At 41.0% G+C, this 22,063-nt stretch overlaps 1 protein-coding gene across 3 annotated transcripts in view; it reads right to left on the bottom strand.

Moving 5' to 3' along the window:
- Positions 1-22,063, bottom strand: part of FHOD3 (formin homology 2 domain containing 3) — a gene marked incomplete at both ends in the record, with an annotated part of 396,588 nt that overhangs the window by 91,693 nt on the left and 282,832 nt on the right. The window contains 3 exons of one of the 3 annotated variants that reach the window (XM_084260346.1): positions 1,993-2,370; positions 4,632-4,733; positions 20,053-20,139. The exons of 1 other annotated variant lie outside the window; for it this stretch is intronic. In XM_084260346.1, the coding sequence (XP_084116472.1) occupies positions 1,993-2,370; positions 4,632-4,733; positions 20,053-20,139 (567 nt within the window). The remainder of the gene's footprint in view (positions 1-1,992; positions 2,371-4,631; positions 4,734-20,052; positions 20,140-22,063) is intronic. One more of the 3 variants, XM_084260347.1, reaches the window with a different exon arrangement.

Genomic DNA, 22,063 nt, shown 5'->3' on the forward strand with positions numbered 1-22,063 from the left:
GGCCAGTGGTGGGCTGCGCAGCTGGGCAGCGTGGGGCTTCCCCGCACAGACCTGGCATGGGTCTTCCCTCTGGCAGGCTCAGCTCAGAAAATGCTCTGCCCGTGCCTGTACTGAGAGCAGGAGACGCCGTTCTCCTGAGAACAACTCAGAGCTCATTCAGTATGTTCCTGACACTAACTGAAACCTCCATTTCCATTTTAATAAACTGAAAGGAGACCTTCGTATCAACCATTACATTCGCTTTCCTTCTCCTCTGCCCCATGAAAAAGCTAACACAGCACAATATCCTTTTTCAGACTAAGAAATCTCAATTAGTCCAAAAATAACTCTCATTGAAATGGAGAGAACACACCTTCTATGGACTCAGACCTAAAAGTATTAACAATCAAATTCAGAGACTGGTCTGGGCAAAGCATCCCGGTAAAACAAACCTAGAGGGAGACAGAGATGCTGGAAGAGTAGCAAGGCAATACCTGCAGATCAGGGTAAAACTCTATCCTGTATTCAATGCTTATCTTTCCAACCTTCCTCTGGTGGTAGCTATTTCTTCCATTTTCCCTTCTTGTCCCATATACCAGGGCAAAGGCAATAGCCTTGTCCCAGAAGCCTTTGCTCTGAAGAAACACCAGATTTTTAACTATTTTATGAACACCTTACTGCTCAAATCATGCAAGTTTTGCCCTCTATCTCTGAATAAACCCAGCACAATCCTTCCACACACCACAGCCTTGATCCTCCATGGCAGCTAGAAGTAGCAGAATGGTCTGAGGGGGTAAAAAAAAATCACTGCAGAAATACTAAATGTTGAAGGAACAGGAGGCTCCTTCTACTCTACAAATCTACTCTCTAAAAAGTTTAATAGCAGCAGCAATGAGAGAAATAAATGAGTGTGAGACAAGTAAGGGAAAATGGCATCTATGTAGGAAAAATGTAAGCTTAGAGGATTCCCAGTCTTCCAGATGCAAGATGTAAGGAAGGACATGTGAACTAAGAGCCTTGTCAACAGCTAACTGAATTTACAGGATTTTCAGAGAAATGAAAAAGCAACAAAAAACACCCACCTATTAGAAGAGAAAGATTGAAAATTAAAAGGATCAAAGGAATCAAAATACTTGTTCACATGCAGAAACTCAGAAGGACTGCTGGAGAAAGGAAGAAATAAATATGCTCACAATATATGTGTACATTTTCAACACCTATTTCACAGAACACTGATCACTGGGAAAAGATAGCTAAAAATCATCAACTTCCCTTCAAGGTCATTTTTTAGCATTATTTTTAGTGTTTCCTATTGACACCTTGTTTTGCTTTGGAACAGACGAAGACAAAACAATTTCTCCTTCTTTTTAAATGGGTGGGATGAGGAAATTAAAAATTACAATGAAAAAACTAAGAGAAATGCAAGATGGGCAACTGAATTGACCAGATGTGGAGAAAAACCTGTCTATTGTGAGTGCTATATTCTCTTCAAAACATTTATTCTACCTCTGTTATTACAAGCATGAGTTTAAATTGCATGTGGCAGGGATATGCTCTGTAATCTAATAGCAAATTCGGGATCTGGCAGTTCAGTCTTTGAAGCCAGGACTTCACCCCTGAATTCCAAGTGCTGATTTGATCTCTCTTGGTTTTATAGCACAAGAGCTCCATTAATTTTCATGAAATCATGTCTGCAAATTACATTGTTGTAAATGAGAGCAAAATGGTACTCCTTTCTGTGATCTCCCAAATCACGGGTTATTTATCTACTGATGTACAGAGGAGGCCAGGATACTTATTAACTATAGACCTTGAAGAGGAGTAAGATGAAATGAAGGCAACAAAGGCAAGGGGAGAGTATCAATCAAAGCAAAATACAGGCTTACAGGACTAAAAGTAGTACAGTATGTTCTGGAAACAATACAACACAGAGTGCGCATTATTACTGCTATAAAACTCTCAAAAGGTGTTATTCATTTAGCTTGAAATTAATGTCAGCTGTATAAAATCTACCTGTTTTCCCTCATCACCTCTGCTTCCTTTTCTTTCACAGATGCTGGAGACTCTTCAAAGTCGTACGAGAAGAGGTGAAAAGGAGTATGTGGTACATAAGGTAATTTCTCCACTGTTGGAGATGCCTTTGGAGTAATGGATGCTGATGAATTTTGGGAAGAACTGAGCAGTGCTGTTGCAGGTGAAGATGGTGATGAAAGGACAGAATTATGATGAGAGACAGATGAGTCAGGCACAGAAGAGGAGTTGCCAGAAGAGCTCTTTGCTCTAGAGCAGGAGAGGGGCCTCTCTGCTGGCGAAATGGCACTGGAGATGGCTGAAGAATCAGAGCACCGTGAAAGGTTTTCATTCACAGCCTCTCGCACACCTGGGACCCCACTGCAGGAGGAAAACATCATGAGAAAGGGAAGGGGAGAAAAATGGGGAAAAGAGAGATTAATAGATAGGAGGGAAAAAATAATAAAGCCAAGGAGAGTTAGACTAACAAAAACTTCACAAATCAGACAATCATCATCTCTTTTAAAATAAAGCAAGAGAATTCACATCTTTGTATCTTCTGCTTGGGGTTGGAAATACTGAGGAATAGAAGTGACTCAGCTTAAAAGAAAGGAAGGGTTTTAACCCACAAACGTCTTAATTCAATTTCATGAACTTTTTCACAACCATTTCCTGAGTAATTTTCAAGCATTTCAAGTTAGGGTGTAAGCACTGTCAAAGCAGTACAAAGTAGTCTCAACACACTGGATAACATGGTCCACAGAGTATATATTCTTCAAGATACTATCTGCATGACTGCCTCTTGAAGGCCACATATCTGGTGATCTGGTACCTAAACATTCATCTACCAAAGATGAAAATACTAAACACCAAATCAACACTGTTCCGTCAAAATTAAGGTTTGGAATGATTCCAGAAGCAACACCTTACCAGATAATTAATCTAGACATGAAGGCACTAATTTCTCTGAGTGTCAGCATCCCATGTTGGTGTTAGAGAGTTGCAGAGTTGCATCACGTGCAACAGAAAACACATCTACTTTGCTCTAGCAAAGGCAGGTGTTGGTGTGTGGTGGAAACAGCAAAGCAGGTGAAAAGCCATGGGATCTGCACTCCGAGATACCTGTTTTCAGTAGTACCTCCAGCATAAACACCACGCACGGGCTTTGGACTGGATCACTCAGCAGGTGGCTGATTTCATTCTCCTGAGACCACCCCTGCAAACCACCTCCAGGCATGCAAGGCATGGCCCTTATCTGAGGAGTGTGAGTTTGGCAGAGTACGCAACAAAAACATAATACATGGCATATATGTGAGGAAATTATGAAGTTAATCATCAGGTATACACTAGGCAGTCGTTCTCACAATGAAGCACAGTGGGCATACTGGAAACCTTCATCTATTGCCCTTGCTGCGCAGGACTGGAGTCACTGAAGCCAGGCTAGTCTTACCATTCCTGACAGCACCTAACATGGACAGCCAGGGTACAGCTGATTTTTGTTATGCTATGCTGACAGTGGAAGAAGGCATTTAGAAAAGTCATGGGACTATCACCTGGCTTTCTCAAAGTCACTATAATTTTAAAAGACAAATGACCTAAAAGCATGTCATGCCCTTTACATGGCTCTTTCTTGTTTTCACATTTTTGGGGTTTTTTTTTTAACAGTATTTTAGTATATTCATGCAATTTAGGAATAACTTGTGACTTAGCTCTGAATAGCAAGAATTGGATTTGAGGAAATTATCACTTAATTTCAAAATTTCAGGCAGCCATTGGCAAGATTTGCAGACTGGGAGATATTAATAACAACAGTACAGTATTTTCTTTGGAATTTGCACATTAAACAGTTTCATTTCTTCCTTCCGTGCTGTAGAGCGTCTGCATGAATGTGGTTTATTAAAAAAACCCCAACAAATCCAATCTCATTTGCTGAGTTGCAAAGCCAAGCAATTTAACCTTAATCAAATGGCTGTCTGGAAGAAAGAACATATTTTCTTTCTTCCAATTTATTAGGATAAAGTTGCCAGATGCCAAATTCATATATCCCTCAGAAGTAAAGGGGAAAATATTACATGAGAACACTGTTTTGATAGGTGGTTTGTTTATATTCACATACACACAGATGGGCACGTATGTATAGAATTACACATATTTATCAGCTTTGCCTCAAAGTAGTTCTTTCCTAGTAAAACATGAACAAAGTTGATAGAAATCACAGACATGATACTGCTCATAATGTTGTGTCCTGAAACAGGGATTAAAACCTAAGGAACCAAGCAACATCCTCAGCAAAGCATTGCCAGATTTGACCACTGCCTTAGCTAAAAAGATAAACCTAAGCACCGCTTAGAAGTTACCCCTTCTGCTAAACCTTTTAAGACCTGTGTTACTCATTTCATACAACGGCAGTGAGTGCAGACAACAGTTCTCAGTGCATTGGACCTATACTTACACATTTTCATTGACACATACACACCAGCAAAGCTTTTAAATGCAAAAAGATTTCCTTGGGGGGTGGGTGGCTTTAACAGGGATTCTAGGAATCAATATGAGTGAAAAGGCAGATGCTGGTGCACAGTGGGGTGGTGGGTTCATGCTAGAGCGTGAAGAAAAGGCAGAGGGATGATGCTGAATCCTGGTACCTGGCTTTGACCTGCCTACTGGCCTCTTCCTCCCCCTCATCCTCAGTATTGGGTTCTGTGACTGGCTGTTCTTCTTCCTCCTCTTCATACTCTTCCTCCTCTCTGAGGTCAGACAAGGAAAGAGGCATGCAGTGGGATGGAAAGAAGAGAAGGTGGAAGAGAAAACGACATGAGTCCCCAGAAAAAGTAATGCAATGAAGTTAGAAATGGAAAGAAAACACTGAGGGGAGGGGTAGTTATGGCCCCCCCTGTGAGACAAACAGCTACCTCAAACTTCCTGCTAAGTATGCGGTGGCACAAGGACAGCTACCAACACAAAAACTGTATCTTCTCCCCTGTTTAACTGTTTCCTATTGATTTTTAAGACCCCAAAGATGCAAATTCTTTTTTTTTTCTTGAGCTTGGGTTTCCCTTTGCTGCTGCTCTACCTGCAGAGGCGTTAATGGAAAACATTTGTGACAATACCAATGTTCAACTCATTATTCATTAAGCACTGTCTGTTTGGCTTAAAGGACAGTACACGCTGTGCTGGCATGGGACAGCTGGCACTGGACATCACAGTTTCTAAATTAACACAAATAAAACATTCCTGCTAAGCAGCTGATAGCTCAACTGGAAAACAGAACAGGGTGAACCATTAAGTTAGAAATAACAGAGAGACCAAATCAGTTCAGGACTATTTGCAAATAGAAATATTTAAGTTATTGGTTGCCAGTACATGAAATATTTCAATAAAGAGTCATTAGTATGGTCAAAGCAGGCTTTGGTTCAGCAGTAATTCTGGCAGAGGAAAACTGTAAGTCACGCATAAAGCTTCCATAACATAAAAAACACATAAGTAAAAAAGAAATCTATATTAAACAATATAAAACAGGCCTATATTGTCTGTCCTTTCTCCCTCCCATTTATGTCTTTCCTTCCCAAACCAACAGACTTGTGGAAGATTTAGAAAATATTCTCTCTTTTGACTTCTTTTGCATTAGCAGTTGATCCAGTTCTCTCTAGTGTATTCAATGATGAATACCATTAGGGTATGTTCCATGTAAACTAAAATATACAAACAGTAATAAAGTTTGTAAGACACTCATATTCCTTGCATTTTCCTGAAAGCTGGTTTTCTTTTCTCTAATTTGGAAGGGATGCTCTGTGCATTTCTTTTTTCCACTTTGAATTTGTTTCCATGTCATAAGAATAATGGATATTTACAATGTGAGATCATGAACTCAATGAATGCAAAGCAAGGAGTCAATCCAAAATTTGTTGCATTTTGTATGGAATTAGTTATAGAATAATCAGAAAAATGGCAGCACCTAGAACTTTCCCAGTACTCTTGCAAACATCTAGGAGATTGTCCTGGTTCTGGCCTGGCCAGAGTCAATTCTCACAAGGAGCCAGCACAGGGAGCTGAGCTGGCCAAGGGGGGTTTCCACACCACGTGGCATCATGGCCCCCATAAAAGGCTCCACGATGGGCTGAGTGTCTGGTCAGTTGTCAGGTCGGTGAGCGCTGTGTTACCCCCTTTTGTGACTGTTCTGTCCCAGTGCTGTCAGTGTCGTTCCCTCTCCCTGGGCTGTCCCAGCACACTGCCCTTCCCCTGCCCTGCAGTTTGCCTCTGCCAGCCCCTTCTCCTGCCCAGCCCAGCCCGGCCCGGCCCACTGGGGGATGGAGGGGAGCGAGCGGTACCCATGGCTCAGCTGCCCAGTGGGGCTGAACCATGGCGGTCCTTTTTGGCACCAATGTGGGGCTTGAAGGGTTGGGATAACTGTAGGCCTGACCTGAGCATGTTAAAAAGAAAGCTGGGATAGCCACAACAGAGGTAGACACATTCAACCATTCCTAAAGAATCACAGTGACACAGCGGTCTCATTTTAATCTCTTCATCTCCTTGTTTTCTCCCCTATAGAGACACCTCTCGACTTCCACATTGGTATGCTAAAAAAAAAACCCCAACCAACCCCAAAAAAGGAGTTGACCAGGGGGCATTCATATAATTCCTTCTCCTTATTAGTGAGCAGCTCAATACTAGCTTTGCTATTGTCTGGAAAATGTCTGCAGCTGCTAGTCCCACAGCTATCACATTTGGGAAATAACTCATGAAGCTCTGTGAGATCAGGGTTCTCTGATAACAGCACAATAAATCCTATAATGTTAATAGCACACCTATTGTTAATACAAGTAAGAATGACATTGTTATTACTGTGTTTTTAACTCCAGATTGATGATTCCTTGTGCTCCTCAACTGTCTTGAAATTGCCCACAATTGTAACCAAAATACTCATTGGATAGGGTGGACCTAATAAATTTGAAAGTGTTCTTCAAGAGTTTGTTCAACTGAGTGCCTGGAAGTAAGGATGGAAGTTTATACAATATAGGTTTAACTGGGACCCACTGTAGTTACATTTGCACTGAATGGGAAGAGGTGACAAGAAAAACATACTCAGAACCAAGAAGATTAGCTCATAGTTAAGGATGATGTCATAACATAGAATCATCAGGCCCTTAAACCAACATTTGCTAGGTGAACAACACATCCTGGGTATTTTCCTTGAGATCTCACAATCCTGTCTTTACATATTGTGTTTATAACCCTGTTATAACTTGAAACCCTATGGTTTCAAGTCTTGATAGCAAGTATTTTATTTACCACAAGTGAAAGCTGTTCCCTTCCTCATCATTCAAAGTTTTTTTAATGTGTATTTATCAGAATGGGATCATTATTTGATATATAGAGTCCTGAAACTACTTTTTTTCCAACAGTCTATTTCCCAAGAGCCAGCCAAATCTGGAACTAAATCATAGGATGGTTTGGGTTGGAAGAGACCTTACAAGACCATAAAGTTCCAACCCACCTGCTATGGGGAGGGACACCCTCCACTAGACCAGGTTGCTCAAAGCCCCATCCAACCTGGCCTTGAACACTGCCAGGGAGGGGGCAGCCACAGCTTCTCTGGGCAGCCTGTGCCAGGGCCTCACCACCCTCACAGGGAAGAATTCCTTCCCAATAGGTAATCAAAATCTCTAAACTCTCTTAGCTGTCTTCACAGGAGAGGTGCTCCAGCCTCCTGATCATCTTCATGGGTCTTCTCTGGACTTGCTCCAACAGCTGCCTGTCCTTATGTTGGGGGCCCCAGAGCTGGGTGCAATACTTCAGGTGGGGTCTCAGGAGAGCAGAGTAGAGGGGCAGAATCACCTCCCTTGACCTGCTGGTCATGTTTCTTTTGATGTAGCCCAGGATACAGTTGGCTTTCCGGGCTACAAACATGCGTTGAAGCTGTTGCTGAGCTTTTAATCAACAAACACTCCCAAGTCCTTCTCCACAGTGCTTCTCTTCAATCCATTCTCAACTCAGCCTCTATTTGTGCTTGGGATTGCCCTGCACATGCACAGGATCTTGCACTTGGCCTTGCTGAACTTCATGAGGTTTGCACAGGCTCACCTCTCAAACTTGTCAAGGTCCCTCTGGATGGCATCCCTTCTCTCCAGCGTGTTGACTGCACCACACAGCTCAGTGTCACTGGCAGACTTGCTGAGGGTGCTCTCAATCCCACTGTCCCCGTCTCCAACAAAGATGGCAAACGTTTCTGGTCCCAATACCAATCCCTGAAGACCACCATTTGTCACTGGTCTCCACCTGTACATTGAGCTGTTGACTGCAACTCTTTGAGTGTGACCACCCCGCCAATTCCTTGTCTGCTGAGAGGTCCGTCTGTCAAATCCATGTCTCTCCAATTTAGAGAGAAGGATGTTGTGTAGGACAGTGTCAAATGCTTTGCATGAGTCCAGGTACATGAAGTCAGTTTCTCTTCCCTTATCCACCAATGCTGTAAATCCCATCATAGAAGGCCACCAGATTTGTCAGGCACAATTTGCTCTCAGTGAAGCCTTGTTGGCTGTCCCCAGTCACCTGCTTATATGCCATGATCTTTCTGGGCACAGAGGTGAGACTGATCAGCCTGTAGTTCCCTGGGTCTTCTTTTTTCCCCATTTCTAGTCAATGGAAACTTCACTGGACTTCCATGACATATTATTCTAATTTTTCAAACTGTTTTTGAAAATTCTGTACACTGTGAAGTGAATCATATATTAAGTACTACAAGTGAGCAGTAATCAATTAAAATTCAGCTGTCTAGGTTTCCTACTGCTTTGTAAAGCATCATTCTAATCCATTATAGGGAAAATTTGATTCCCATACAACTAGGTTAATTATAAATGAAAACACCTTAATTTAAGGCTGCATATATAATAGCCTTCATAAAATTAGGATACACGGCCAGTCCCTCACAAAAGATTTACTGCACCTTACCCTGGAAGGACTAGTTGTCTTCAAGAAGTATCCTGAAAATGAAGCAGCTTTTAGAATTACCATAGAAATGTCCATATAAATTCAGATTAACAGCTGAAAAACAAACCAGGAAACAGAACTGTGATATCCCAATTCCCAGAGCCAAGAATGACGTATTTTCTATAAGCATTTGCATTTACTTTAAAATACAATTAAAATAGAAGTATGTCTTCAGATGATATATAAAATAGCTGTGCTTAAAGCTCTTTACATACATGCTTCTTTTAGGTAAAGCTGGGTAATACATTCGTGTACTGAAGGCTAAATAACAAAATAGGGAATTAATTTAATCTTTAGGTCAGTTACTGGAATGAAAACCATTATCACAGTTTGGGACCTCAAATGTTTTGGTTTCAGCCTACAGGTAGAGATACATTCCTGTCTACAGCGAGAAACAGAACTTCTACCAGGAGATGATATGACCTACATGGACCCAAAGGGAACGTTTAACCCCTGTCCTCCTTCATGATGGGTCGTGAACTATTAATAATGTCACATGAAGGAAATACTTCTGTCTGCTCTGATGTTTATCTGCAATTTTGTTTAAGGAAGCAAAAAGTCAAGCACTTGCTTCTCAGTTGTTATGACTTGCTCTTCTCTAAAGGCGCAGATGAAGAATAATAGCCCCTTAATTTGTATATTATTTGAGAATATCGTATTTCAAAAGAACTATGCATGTATAGTGACCTTGTGTGGCACGCTGGTTTGTACAGTTTATAAACAGACATCACACATCCCTAACGGGGGCTGTTCCCAAGCTGAGCATTTTGTTAGAAGTCAATCTCTGACTGATTCTGGCACATATATCTGAACTGAGGATAATAAATAAGAAAACTGAATTAACAGGACGAGCTCTATGAAGCGAACATGTGCAAACCATATACACTCCCATCTGCTCAGAGCTCAAGCATTACACCAAGCAGGTGTTACACACCTATTAGAGCAACTGGCTCGGTGGACTGGCATTGCCAAGGCCATTCCTAGCAATACCTGCTCCACAAGAGTCAGATGCTAAGATTTGTGGACAAAACTGCAAGTTAACCAATGTCTCTGCTCCCCTACATCTCTCTAGTACTAGTGAAGTGACTCTGTGGGTCCACCATCACACCTTAACTGATAGATTAACTTTAGACATACCAGCCAGATGATTCTTCTGTCAGGCCAAGGACTCTTTCTGCAAATCTCCTTAACTTCCAGACCAAAAGTGTAGAGGGGGCTTTGATTGGAAAGGTCTCCTGCTCTGCTAATACTAACTCTAGGAGAGCAGCAGGTACACAGCCAGAAGGATCTGCCTATGTTGGTTGCAGAGATAACCGGTGCTGTGTGTGGAGGTGGGCATGCTCCCCAACCTGAGGGAACCAAGTTCAGTTGAGGGCAATTTGGAAAATAGAAATAAGCACATGCTTAGGAGAGATGTTCAGTGTTTCTAAATTCCTTCTCCAGCAACTACACTCACAGTTTCAGATCCCCAGCCTAGCCCCAAAAAGTGGATCAGATTCAGATTAGAGGAGAGGGGTAAGCTCACAGGCAGGAATCAAGCACGCTGTTCTTTTAACCAAAGCACTAGTGGCAGATGTTTCTCAGTACTGCTAAGGAACAAATAATTCTGTCCATGAAAACAGGTAGCACCTGCTAGCTAAATCTTTCCCAAAAAGTAGAATAGGAAAAATTCCCCTTGATTGTTTACTAAAACAGGAAAACAACAACTACTGAAAGATTCCATTCTTGTGCAGCTAAGAATGTCAGATGGATGCTCAAAAAGAACAGCTGATTTGTGAGTTCTTCTGGAACCTCTTCATTTCTGTGTGCAATGAAGAAGGGAGGATGTGGAAAAGCTCACTTTCCCTCCCACATAAACAGGCAATTTGCTCTCAGTGCAATAGTAAAATTAAATTAAGAAAAAATTATTCATAGGGAGGATTTCAATTACACTAGGCTGCAGAAGCCAGCATGCTTTTCAGTAGCACAGAGAACCTGACCTGTTCAACAAAAGGCGACAATTTATCTTGAAGCAGGGAGGAAAGGATTCAGCTAATGCTAAAGGATCAGATATATTCAGATAACCTTAAGGTTATTGTTGGGTTACTGCAGTTCCATGACAACAGTACCAGATTAGAAGTATTTAAAAAATAGCTTTGAAACAGCAGTAAAAACAAATTTCAAAGTAATCACTGGGTTCATATTCTTTAAAAGGGATTACTACTGCAGGCTAACACCCCCACCAAACAACCCCCAAAATCTCCACAAAGCTTTAAAAAGTATATCATCAGTTATGGCAACTAACATGTATCTATGAGGGCACATTTTTTGCTCAGTTGTTTCGATAAAGTTTGACCTTAAAGTATTTATAGTCTCTGACAATATATTCATGTTTAAAAAGACAATGGAAGTGCAGTGTATGGGTAGACAGCCACAATGGCATCAAAATGAAATATGGACAAAGGCTTGAGAATTAACGGATTAACCTTTCTCAATTTTAAATAAATTTAAATTAAAAAATCCCCAAACAATTAAAAGAGTCCAATCAAACTTGTCCTGCCAATATTAAATAGCTGCTTTAAGCTGCAGAGACACAAATACTAACAGATTGATGAAAGGAAATGGTAATCAAGGACTCATCTACAAGTTTAGCTAAAGGCAGGGGCAAAGCCTGTATGATACCAGGAGTCATATCTAACAGACACCAAAGCTCGCCACAGCTACATGACTTTACAATTAAGGCACCACGCTGAAGACACTGAATCTCACTCCACAAGTACTCAAAGCACCAAAAAATGGCCTAAAGCACTATGTGCGTTAAGGTTATCTAGACATTGTCCCACCCTGGTTTCCCCCAAATTCTTCCCTCTACAGAGTTTTGATGAATACAGCTTGAAGAAAGTCAGGCTTTCTTTGTTCTAGCTTGTAGCCTATAAACAATTTTATCACTCCCCTCTGCTCTAAAAATCAAACCCAAAACAAACCCAAACCCAAAAGATACAGAAAAATCAAAGGCTGACCTGAAGGTAAAAACCAAAACCCAAACCCCTCAACAAAAAAATCCAAAGCCAGAAAATAAGCATGAACACAGAAACAAATTCTGCACTGCTCAGTATGAAAGGCAATTTTTAAAGCGTAAGGTATGTTTTAAATTACTTTAATTCACGAAGAAATTGACCACTAATGTTTGTATATAGAAAAAGAGGAAAAAAGGAAGGTGTTGCTGTAATTGGGCTAGCACTGTTTTGGTCTGCAGATACAATGCAGTTAATTTATGAGATAACAGCAGATTACAGAAAAGACCTTTGAGAACATGAAGTCTAACCATACCCATCCTCTACTAAACCATATCCCTGAGCACCTCATCTACCCATTTTTTAAATACACCCAGGGTCGGAGACTCAGCCACCTCCCTGGGCAGCCTGTTCCAGTGCCCAACAACCCTTTTGGGGAAGAATTTTTTTCATAATGTCTAATCTGAACCTGCCCTGGTGCAGCTTGAGGCCATTCCCCCTCATCCTATCTCCTGTCCCTTGGGTGAAGAGACCAACACTCATCCCTCTACAACCTCCTTTCAGGTAATTGTAGGCAGCAATGAGGTCTCCCCTCAGCCTTCTCTTCTCCAGGCTGAATAACCCCAGTTCCCTCAGCCGCTCCTCATAAGGTTTGCTCTCCAGCCCCTTCACCAGCCTGGTTGCCCTTCTCTGGACATGCTCCAGGACCTCAATGTCTTTCTTATAGTGAGGGGCCCAAAATTGAACACAATATCCAAGATATGGCGAGTACAGGGGCACAATCACTTCCCTGGACCTGCTGGCCACGCTGTTTCTGATACAAGCCACTACGACATTGGCCGCCTTGGCCACCTGGGCACACCGCTGGCTCATATTCAGTCTGCAAATTAAAATTCAGTCTGCAGATTAAAATACCTCCTTTTTAGTACATGATAACAATTTGTGTAGGGCTCATTTAACCTTTACTGAAGTCCTAAATATTTTATTCTTAATTTTGCATTTTATTAGACAAGGCTCTAAATGTACTTCTGAGACTTTTGCAACCAACCACATACTTATATGGAAAGTCCTAAAAAGTGCAAACACTGGACTTAGGCAAAAAAGGAATCTTGGAGTTATGAAGTGACCCAGAGAAGAAAGGATTGGGGAACTGTGAAGATATCAGCCGTTATTCCCTATATAAAAATTTCCCTATATGCAATTAATCACTAACAAGGGATGTTCTCTCTCTTTCTCTTTGTAAATAGGTCAAGTGGTTTTCAGTTTAGCTTCTTTAAATTACTTTGATTCAAACTTTCACCATCTTTCAGAGGAGCAGCTCCTGACCAGGACTATAGGCCACATTTAGTGCAGTAATATCACCATTAACCATTCCACAATATTATTCTAAATTAAATGCTATAAATACTAGAGTTGATCTCAAATTTTTCTTTCAAGATGGTTCCCTGCACCCCTTCAAACCTCTGCCCTGTTTTACCTCTTGCACAGCACTTGGAAAATTGATTCTCTGAGCCCCTCACAGGTGAACAAACAGAAAATGAAAAATGTTCCATCAAGGAGAGATCTTTATAAGTCACAGTGGATGTAATTTTATTCTCTTTTGCAATTGCTTGCCATTGTCCTCAATTTATGAGTGAAATTCCACTTTCATAGGTTAGCAAAAAGAATTCATAGCCAAATTCCCAAGTCCTTGTAAACCAAACAAATGCTTTGGTACACTTTTGCTGCTTCTTCCTTTCATCTATTCTAGCTGCCAGAACAACAAATAGGTTTTTTACGTGAAAGCTGAAAGTCGTAACAATTTAAACTAATCATTTATTACCATGTGTAAAGATATGGCAGTATACTTTCCTCATCCACTAAAAAAACCCCTAAAGAAACTGTCTCTTAACCCCCCTTCCCATTTCCATTCTACTGCTACATGTGACAAACAACTGCAGTTGCTGCAATTGTGTGAAGATGAACATACATGAAATGATACAGATAAGTTACTTCTGAAGCCTCAAAATCTGGCCTTCTGCAGAGAATGGAAAATAAGATGAGTATTTACAACAGTCAAAAGGAAAACTAACCCTGGTATTTCTGCCCTAAATAAAATTGTTCAGAAAAAAAGTTGAGGAAATGACAAATAATGTAAAGCAAGTGTGCTCTCTATATTTTCATATCATGCTGTTCCTTAGCTTTAGGTTACTGATATTTGTTTATCCCTAAAATACTTTCAGTCACAACTTTTCAAACCTACATAACACCTAGGTAATGCCTCCACACTGTATTCACTGCTGTTGTTGGTTTATATAAGACACATCAAAGCAGAGCAAGACAGCAGAACCTTCCTTAAGATACTGGCAAAGCTCTGCAAAGACTTGCAAGAGTCCCAACTCTCTAATCATCGAACAGCATTGCTGTTTTCACATCTGTAGGAACAGAAGAGGTAAAAAACAGCATCATGATGTAGAGAGCAATAGGAGCCATAAATACTGAAACATTTGCAGAAAGAGAGGAGAAATGGTGTTTTCAGAGCTTGGAACTGCATACTGGTTGACACTTGAAGGTCATAATTATTGCCCCTTACTTCAAAGGGAAGGATTGGGAAATGGCATCCTGCCAAGCTGCTGGTTGTTATTTTGCTCTCTTCCCATTGTACGTGTAAAAACTTTCCTGGCCTCAGAGGATCATGTTTACAAATGCTGGGAACACACTGAGAAGGTAAATCCGTGTAGGCACATACAGGCCTAAGAGAGAAAATGTGCAGCTTTTACAGCAAAGTCCAGTGCTGCCAGCTATGTCTCAGTTGCTTTAACTATCCAAAACCAGGAACCAGAGACAAACACCTAGGAAAAGAGTACTTTTGTTTCCTTCTATTAAAGCAATAAAAGTAAATTAATTTATTTTCTAGGCTTTTAATATCACAGCCCAAGTCCTGACTTCAATGCTGACACTGAGTTCCCCCACTTTGCTGTTTTATACGTATCATACCATACATCCTATCTGTCACAAGAGATGTGGAAACTGTCCATCCTAAATAAAAGAAAATAAGCCCCACCTACCACTGTAACCAGCAGTTCAATTTACAGCCATAACTACTTACACAACCAAAACATCTCACATAGTCCAGTGGGAAGTCACCAGAACTTGAAGCATCATGACAAAAGCTAGAACTTTGCCATAGGAAATGCTAGAGAGAAAGCAAAGATTAGTTATGGTTTAGGCCATCTGAAAATTATAGAAAATAATAATAACAAAAAAGAAATCTCAGCTGTGTTTTGGACAAACCACCCCTGCAGGCCTGGCTCCACATGAAGCAATTTGAATAATCAGTTAATGGGGCATAATAGCCAAACGAAGGCCTGCGCTGCTGGTCAGGAACTCGACAGGAATCTGAAGATAAGCGGAAAAAACGCTGAGCACCAGAGGCTCAGCTGTGCTCATTCTTTTCTGGTAAAGCCTAAACAGCGTCACAATCTCTTCCTGCATCTCAGCCATCATCAAGCACCAGAAACATGGATTCTTACGACTTCTCAGCACAGCTTTCCTTTATTTTGACAACAATTTTCCAATTTTTTTCTAGGATTGTAAAGGGTGTGAAAGCCCTCGAGCCTAGTGTGTGTCATACAGTGGTAGTGTGTTCAGCTAACACGGAAATTTTCAGGAAATTTGGAATTTTCTGTATTGCTCTGTCCTCAGAGGAAGAGTCTGAACAGCCTTCCAGGCAGGACCCTAACAAAAGCTCAGTTCACAGGTACATTCCCTGTTTGGTCCTCTACTGCTTTTTTTCTTATCAATACAATTTTCCTGAAGGCCAAGTTTCTTCAGACTGAAAAAATCTGGAAGCCTCTGGTGAACCTGAGCAGTTGGTCTTCCTCAAACCTTTTTAGCCCCAGGATCTAAATAAGGTAGCTTCTCATATCCAGTTTCAGTCACAGATTCAGGATGTTCTGATGGGTTCCTAAGATGTCAGTCAGCTCTTCTGCTTGGTTGGTTTCAAACACAAGAAGAAAGTCCTAACCAAGGCTTCGTTATGTCTAGACTAACATGTATAGTATCAAGCCTAGTAGCATATATAGTAATTCTTTTGAGATTTTTTTATGATATATAGTAAGTCAAAGCTATGAATAATGATGATGATGATGATGATAATAATAATAATGATAATAATAATCATCATCATCATCATCATATAGTATAGTAAACTAGTTAAATACCTAATGGTGGATGTACTCCAAGGAGGCTATGGCCCCGTGGGAAGTACGTATTGGAGCAGGCTTCTGGCAGGACCTGTGGTCCCATGGAGAGAGGAGCCTACACTGCAGCAGGTTTGCTGGCAGGACTTCTGACCCCGTGGGGGGACCCCCATTGGAGCAGTCTGGTCCTGAAAGTCTGCACCTCACAGAAGGGACCCATGATGGAGCAGTTAATGAAGAACTGCAGCCTGTGGGAAGGACTCACGATGGAGAAGTTCATGGAGGATAGTCTGTTGTGGGAGGGACCCCAAGCTGAAGCAGGTGAAGATGGAGGACACCTCCCCAAGGAGGAAGGAGCAGCAGAGACAAGGTGTGATGAACTGACCACAACCCCCATTCCCCATCCCTCTGTGCCACTCAGGGAGGAGGGAGAAAAAATTTGGAGTGCAGTTGAACCCAAGAGAACAGGAGTGGTAGGGAGGAGATGTTTTTAAGATTTGGTTTTACTTCTCATTATCCTACTCTGATGTGACTGGTAATAAATTAATTTTCTGCAATTGAGCTTGTTTAGCCTCTGACAGTAGCTTGTGAGGGATCTCTCCCCGCCCTTTCTTGACCCATGAGCCTTCTATTTTATTTCCTCTCCCCTGTCCAGCTGAGGATAGACAGTGAAAGAGCTGTTTTGGTGGGCAACTAGCCTCCAGCCAGGGTCAAGCCACCACACTCATATGAAGTTCCTTTGAGTACGTTTGCTAAGTCTGACTGACACAGCTGTGATGGGATACCTGGAGAGAGAGATGGGGATGACCACTCTGCAGTACTGGAGAAAGGGAAAAGGACAGCAAAACCTGAAATTTGATACTTTGAAAAAATGGGAGAAATACTTGTTTCTTGTTTCTATGTGTAAGGGTCTTGCAAAGCACCTCTTCAGTGCTCAAGACAGCACCGAGAACTTATAAGCTACCTGCCTTCTACTCCCTTGAAGCCAGACACAACAAGCCTGACAGACAGAAAGCATTTTATTATTTTTTTAAATGCTTACATAGCCAGAAATCACTGCATACAATAACATCAATCTAGTGCAAGAAGTTCCATGCCACTCCTTACATTTTTCCCCGACTCTATCCATTGTGTGGTTGGAAAAAGCCAGCTTTACTTTAAATTAAAACAAAACAAGAACCATGGAAGAATTTTTTTTAAAGTCTGATGCTTAGGAAACAGCATGCTAAACCACAGATTGAGAGCACTCAATTTGGACCAGAGCAGAAAACCTTAGGAGGTGCCCTCAGCAAAGCATTTAAAACATCATGTGAAGAGGACTGAATTTCCCCCCCAAGTGTTTTGGTGTTTTGTGCCATCATGGTAAAAGAAAGATGTCTTGATAAAAGCAAACCTGCTGGTGGTCTGGAATGGCACATTAAAGCACATGGCAGCAGCTGCATATCCTTGAAACAGCCTTCAGCCTTTCTTAGTAGTTGTTATCAAGTTATTTATTTAATTATTTAGCAACAGACACATTAGCCTGGGTTTCACTCTCCGTGAAAACTATTTTAACACAAAGCAGATTTGGGTCTTTATTTGTTTTAAACCACAAGTGAAAAAGCAATGCATTTACTTCGGAAGAAGGTTGCCAAATGGATGAAAAAGGCCTGCAAGTTTTTCTTTTGGTTGCCTTTAGCATTTACGGTCAATTTTTCCCAGCTCAAAACCCCAAGTCTGCTCTCAATTAGCCTGGCGTAAATCAGAGCAACTCCATGGACTTCAGACAGCTTTGCTGGATATAGAGCATTGTGAGACAGAACAGAATTTGGCCAATATTGTCTTTTTTTTTTTGTTTTACCGGCACTGTGGATTTTTCTCTTTTTGGAAGAGTTATCAGTTGACACAAAGCAGATGACTGTGGACAACCTGTTTGATGTGGTAAACAAAAGCAAAGTAACTGCCAAACAGCTGATGGAGTTAGAAGGAAAAGAAACATGAACACTGTGGGAAGGAAAATGCTGAGGAAGAACTTGAACTTCTACTGATTTGGTAGGGAAGTCCAAAACCAACCAAGAATATCTCCCAAGACAAAATTTAGTACAGTGTAAAAATTGTGACTGTAATCTCTAACCATGCCCATCAGAAGCCGTTCCACTGAACTTGGTGGTGCTAATCCATTATAAAACCAGACAGACATCTGCAGCCACACACAAAGTTTAGATACTAGCAGAAACAGCAAAATAAGATGATTGGTACAGAGACTGAAACCCATTTTGCAGACTATTTTTCAGACAATATAGCACTGGAAAATTTTATTGTAAACTTTTTTCCTTCCTTGAAAGGGACTAGGATTATGAACCAAAAGAAGGGGTCATTAGCAGAAGACACATCTTTCCTGGGTGAACAAATGTTACTTTAAGTTTAGGAAGGTAATAAGTACTTTTAATCTATTTGTACAGATTCCTCTCTACAATATTAATGATGGGAGCAGAAGGAACACAGCAAACATTTCTTTTGACAGAACCAGATGATGCCTACATCATATTTTAACTTGTGACTTTAAAATTTCATTACAAATTGCAGCAATGGCTAAACTTATGATGATCTATTAAAATCCTCTAAACCAATAAATATGTTCTGTCAGAAACAATGGGCTCAAATTTGAAAACTCATTTCCAGTAGGAACAACACAGACAGAAAAACCACTTCCCACATAAGGCTAATTCAAACTTCGTAAATGTATAAAATCAGTGTTATGAGTCGATCAGCTTCAGTATTTTTCTGTTAAAATGTTAATGACCAGAATCCGTGAAGCTTTTAGTTTATTTTCTGTCCAGTTCAGCTGTTAGGTGTAGAAATAGTGATGCATTCATCTGGACTATTCCACTGAAAGTTGATAGACTCACCGGGATAGGATAAAGCAGGAAGCCTGGTTTTCCTCTTCCTACCACAACCACAGGTTTGGGTAGAAGATGAGACTAAAAATGTGAAGGATGGGATCAGCTTTTCTGAAACGCTTGTTTACCAGAAACCCAGCAGGATTTACAGGCCAGCCAACAGTTGAATAGCTTCTTTTAATAACAACTGTGGAAATGTCACTGATCATAAACCTTGCATCTTCAGGTACCAAAACCTATTCTGCAGTCTGTAATGTCCAATGGGGAAAAAACCCAAATTGATTTGCTAACTCTAAGTAATACTCCCTGTTGTTACCTGCTACATAGGTTGTAGAATGGGGAAAAGGGCGGGGAAAGGATTTTTATTTAACTTACAAGTGAAGATAACTGTATTCATAATTGAATGCCTCTTTCCTTAGAGAGGCAGGTAAACAAGTTAGAAATTCCAAATGGAGTTGAAGAGAATTTAATTATTTTTCTTGAGAGGATTCCAAGGGCAACACGAAATTAAATTTGACTGCTTAAATGAAGATTTCTGTCATGGATTTAAACTTAAATTATGTCAGCTTCAAGGTTCTAGAGCAGCACTGGATTATTATTATTATTATTATTTCAGAACAGAGAGAGAATTACTGAAATTATGCTAGGTCAGTGAAAAAATATTTCAAAGAATTCATGAAAGTAGTCTGCTATGTTTCTACTGCTCTGCTACTAAAAGTCAGCTGAAACACAAACTCCTGTACTGAATACTGCAAAATAAAGCCAGTAACCAAACACTAATAGTGAGAAAATGTATTGGTAGTGGTTGTCATCCTGCATGACTTGAATTCTTTTAGCTACAGTAAGGCACACAACAATTTTTGTAGAGTTGAAGCATCCCCTTACTCCTAATGGAAATAAATCAGTTTAACAAATCAGTGCTATCTGCTGCACATCCATGAGTACACTGGTAAGTCACAAAGCAGGGCCCAAGATCATGCACGAGGCATTCCATGCAGAGCGGCTGGAGCCCCCAGCTGTACTCACACTGAAGACGCTTCAAACTCAGCCTCAAGTGCACTGTCATCCTTGTCATCAGCCTGTAAGACCACAGGGCTCTTGGCCTCCAGCTCACTAAAGGCCCAGCCAACAGAACACGATGGAAAACAAGTATGAACGTGTTGCCCAATACAAAAAGAAAAAAGAAAAACCTAAACAAAAGCCACTATACAACACACAACTACTGTTTAAATTATCTGAAGTCTTGTATTTTCATACTCCCTGTAGCCATTAAGTTGACTCAGTTTGCTTTGCAAGAAGGGCTGCAAAGGCACTGAAGGATTTTAAGGCTCCAAGTTCACATCCAGTGCTAACCAACAGAAAGCCCCAAAGAGGTCCCCAAGAGCTATAATCAGCACAAGGTATGCTCTTCAGGGAGCACGCCTGGGTTCTGCAAACTGCACCTTCAGCCACAGGATGCCAGTGTGAAGCTTTAGCTATCTGTAGGGTATGCATCTACACCTGAGCTTGTCAGCTAATTTTCCAGAGAAACAGCCAGTTTCAGAGCATGATTCATCTTGATTGAAATTTCAGGTATGTAGAACACATTGGGTAACTGAAGGCCTACCACTGCTTGCCATACTCCACTGACATCAAATGCAGATGAGCTGACCAGACATGTAACTTAGGCAAAATTAATTCCAGTCTCTTGTGTGGAGGTTAGACACACCCGTCATCTGCAGCTCCCTTTGTGACTAAGCACCCACAGCCCAAGCCAGGTGTCACGGGACTGCCAAGGACACTGACTTGGACTGACAGCTGCTCAACTAGTTACTGTCTCTCTTTCACATTAGATGTATTCACTGCTATAGTGTAGCTTCAAAAGAAAATACTTTTGCTGGAATGCTCATTGCCAAGGGGAAAAAAAAGAGAAAAGGACGAATGAACTGTAACATATTGTGCTGAAGGGGGTGATGGTTAATGAAGATGTACTGGATAGTGTGGGACCTGAGCATGATGCAAATGGTACAGAATAAGGGATGGAGCATGTGCTGGTTTTGGCAGGTATAGAGCTAATTTTCTTCATTAGTGGCTAGTATGGGGCTGTGCTTTGGATTTGTGCTGAAAACTGTGTTGGTAACACAGGGGTGTTTTTGTTACTGGTGAGCAGCGCTTAACAGAGCCAAGGCCTGTGCTGCCTCTCACCACACCCCACCAGTGAGTAGGTTGGGGTCGCACAAGGAGTTAGGAGGCAACACAGCTGAGACAGTTGACCCTAACTGATCAAAGGGATATTTCATATCATATGACATCATGCTCAGCATATAAAGGTGGAGGGATGGAGATCCGTGGGGGGGGACTGTTTCTTGGTGACTGGCTGGGCATCAGTTGGTTGGTGGTGAGCAGCTGTCGTTATCTGCATCACTTGTCTTTCTTGGGTTTTATTTCTCCCTCTTGGTTAATATCCTTTTCATTAAATTTATTGTTATTGTGGTCATTGTTGTTGCTAAATTCCAACTATTAAACTGTCTTTATATCAACCCATGAATTTTCTCACTTTTACCCTTCCAATTCCCTTTCCCCACCCAGCTGCAGGGCAGAGCGAGGAAGTGGTTGTGGTGCATAGTTGCTGGTTGGAGTTAAACCATGACACATACAGAGGTGAAAAATCTCTGTATTAATGTGACTATGCCCTTTTCTACAACTTACAGTTTTCTATCATATTGCTATACTGAATGTAAAATCTGTCAATGAGATTAACCTTGGTTAGTTCCCATGTTGAATGGGTTTGGGTCATTTATTTGGGGTAGATGGTGCCAAAGAACATCTCTATGTAGATAAATCAAATCACATACTCATATGTGTATCATATATCTTTTTGCTGTTCTGATTTTATTGTTGTTGTTGTTTTAACTTCAAATTGGCTTTTTTTCCTTTTTTTCTTTATTCAGTGGAAAGAGGGGGAAGAAAAGAAAACAAAAGTCTGGCAGATTAATAAAGTCCAATGAATGTAACAGACCAGGGGAAAATGAAGTCCTGTTACCCAGATGACGCACTT

Source organism: Gallinula chloropus (assembly GCF_964237585.1).
Source record: "Gallinula chloropus genome assembly, chromosome: 2".
Lineage (NCBI taxonomy): Eukaryota > Metazoa > Chordata > Aves > Gruiformes > Rallidae > Gallinula > Gallinula chloropus.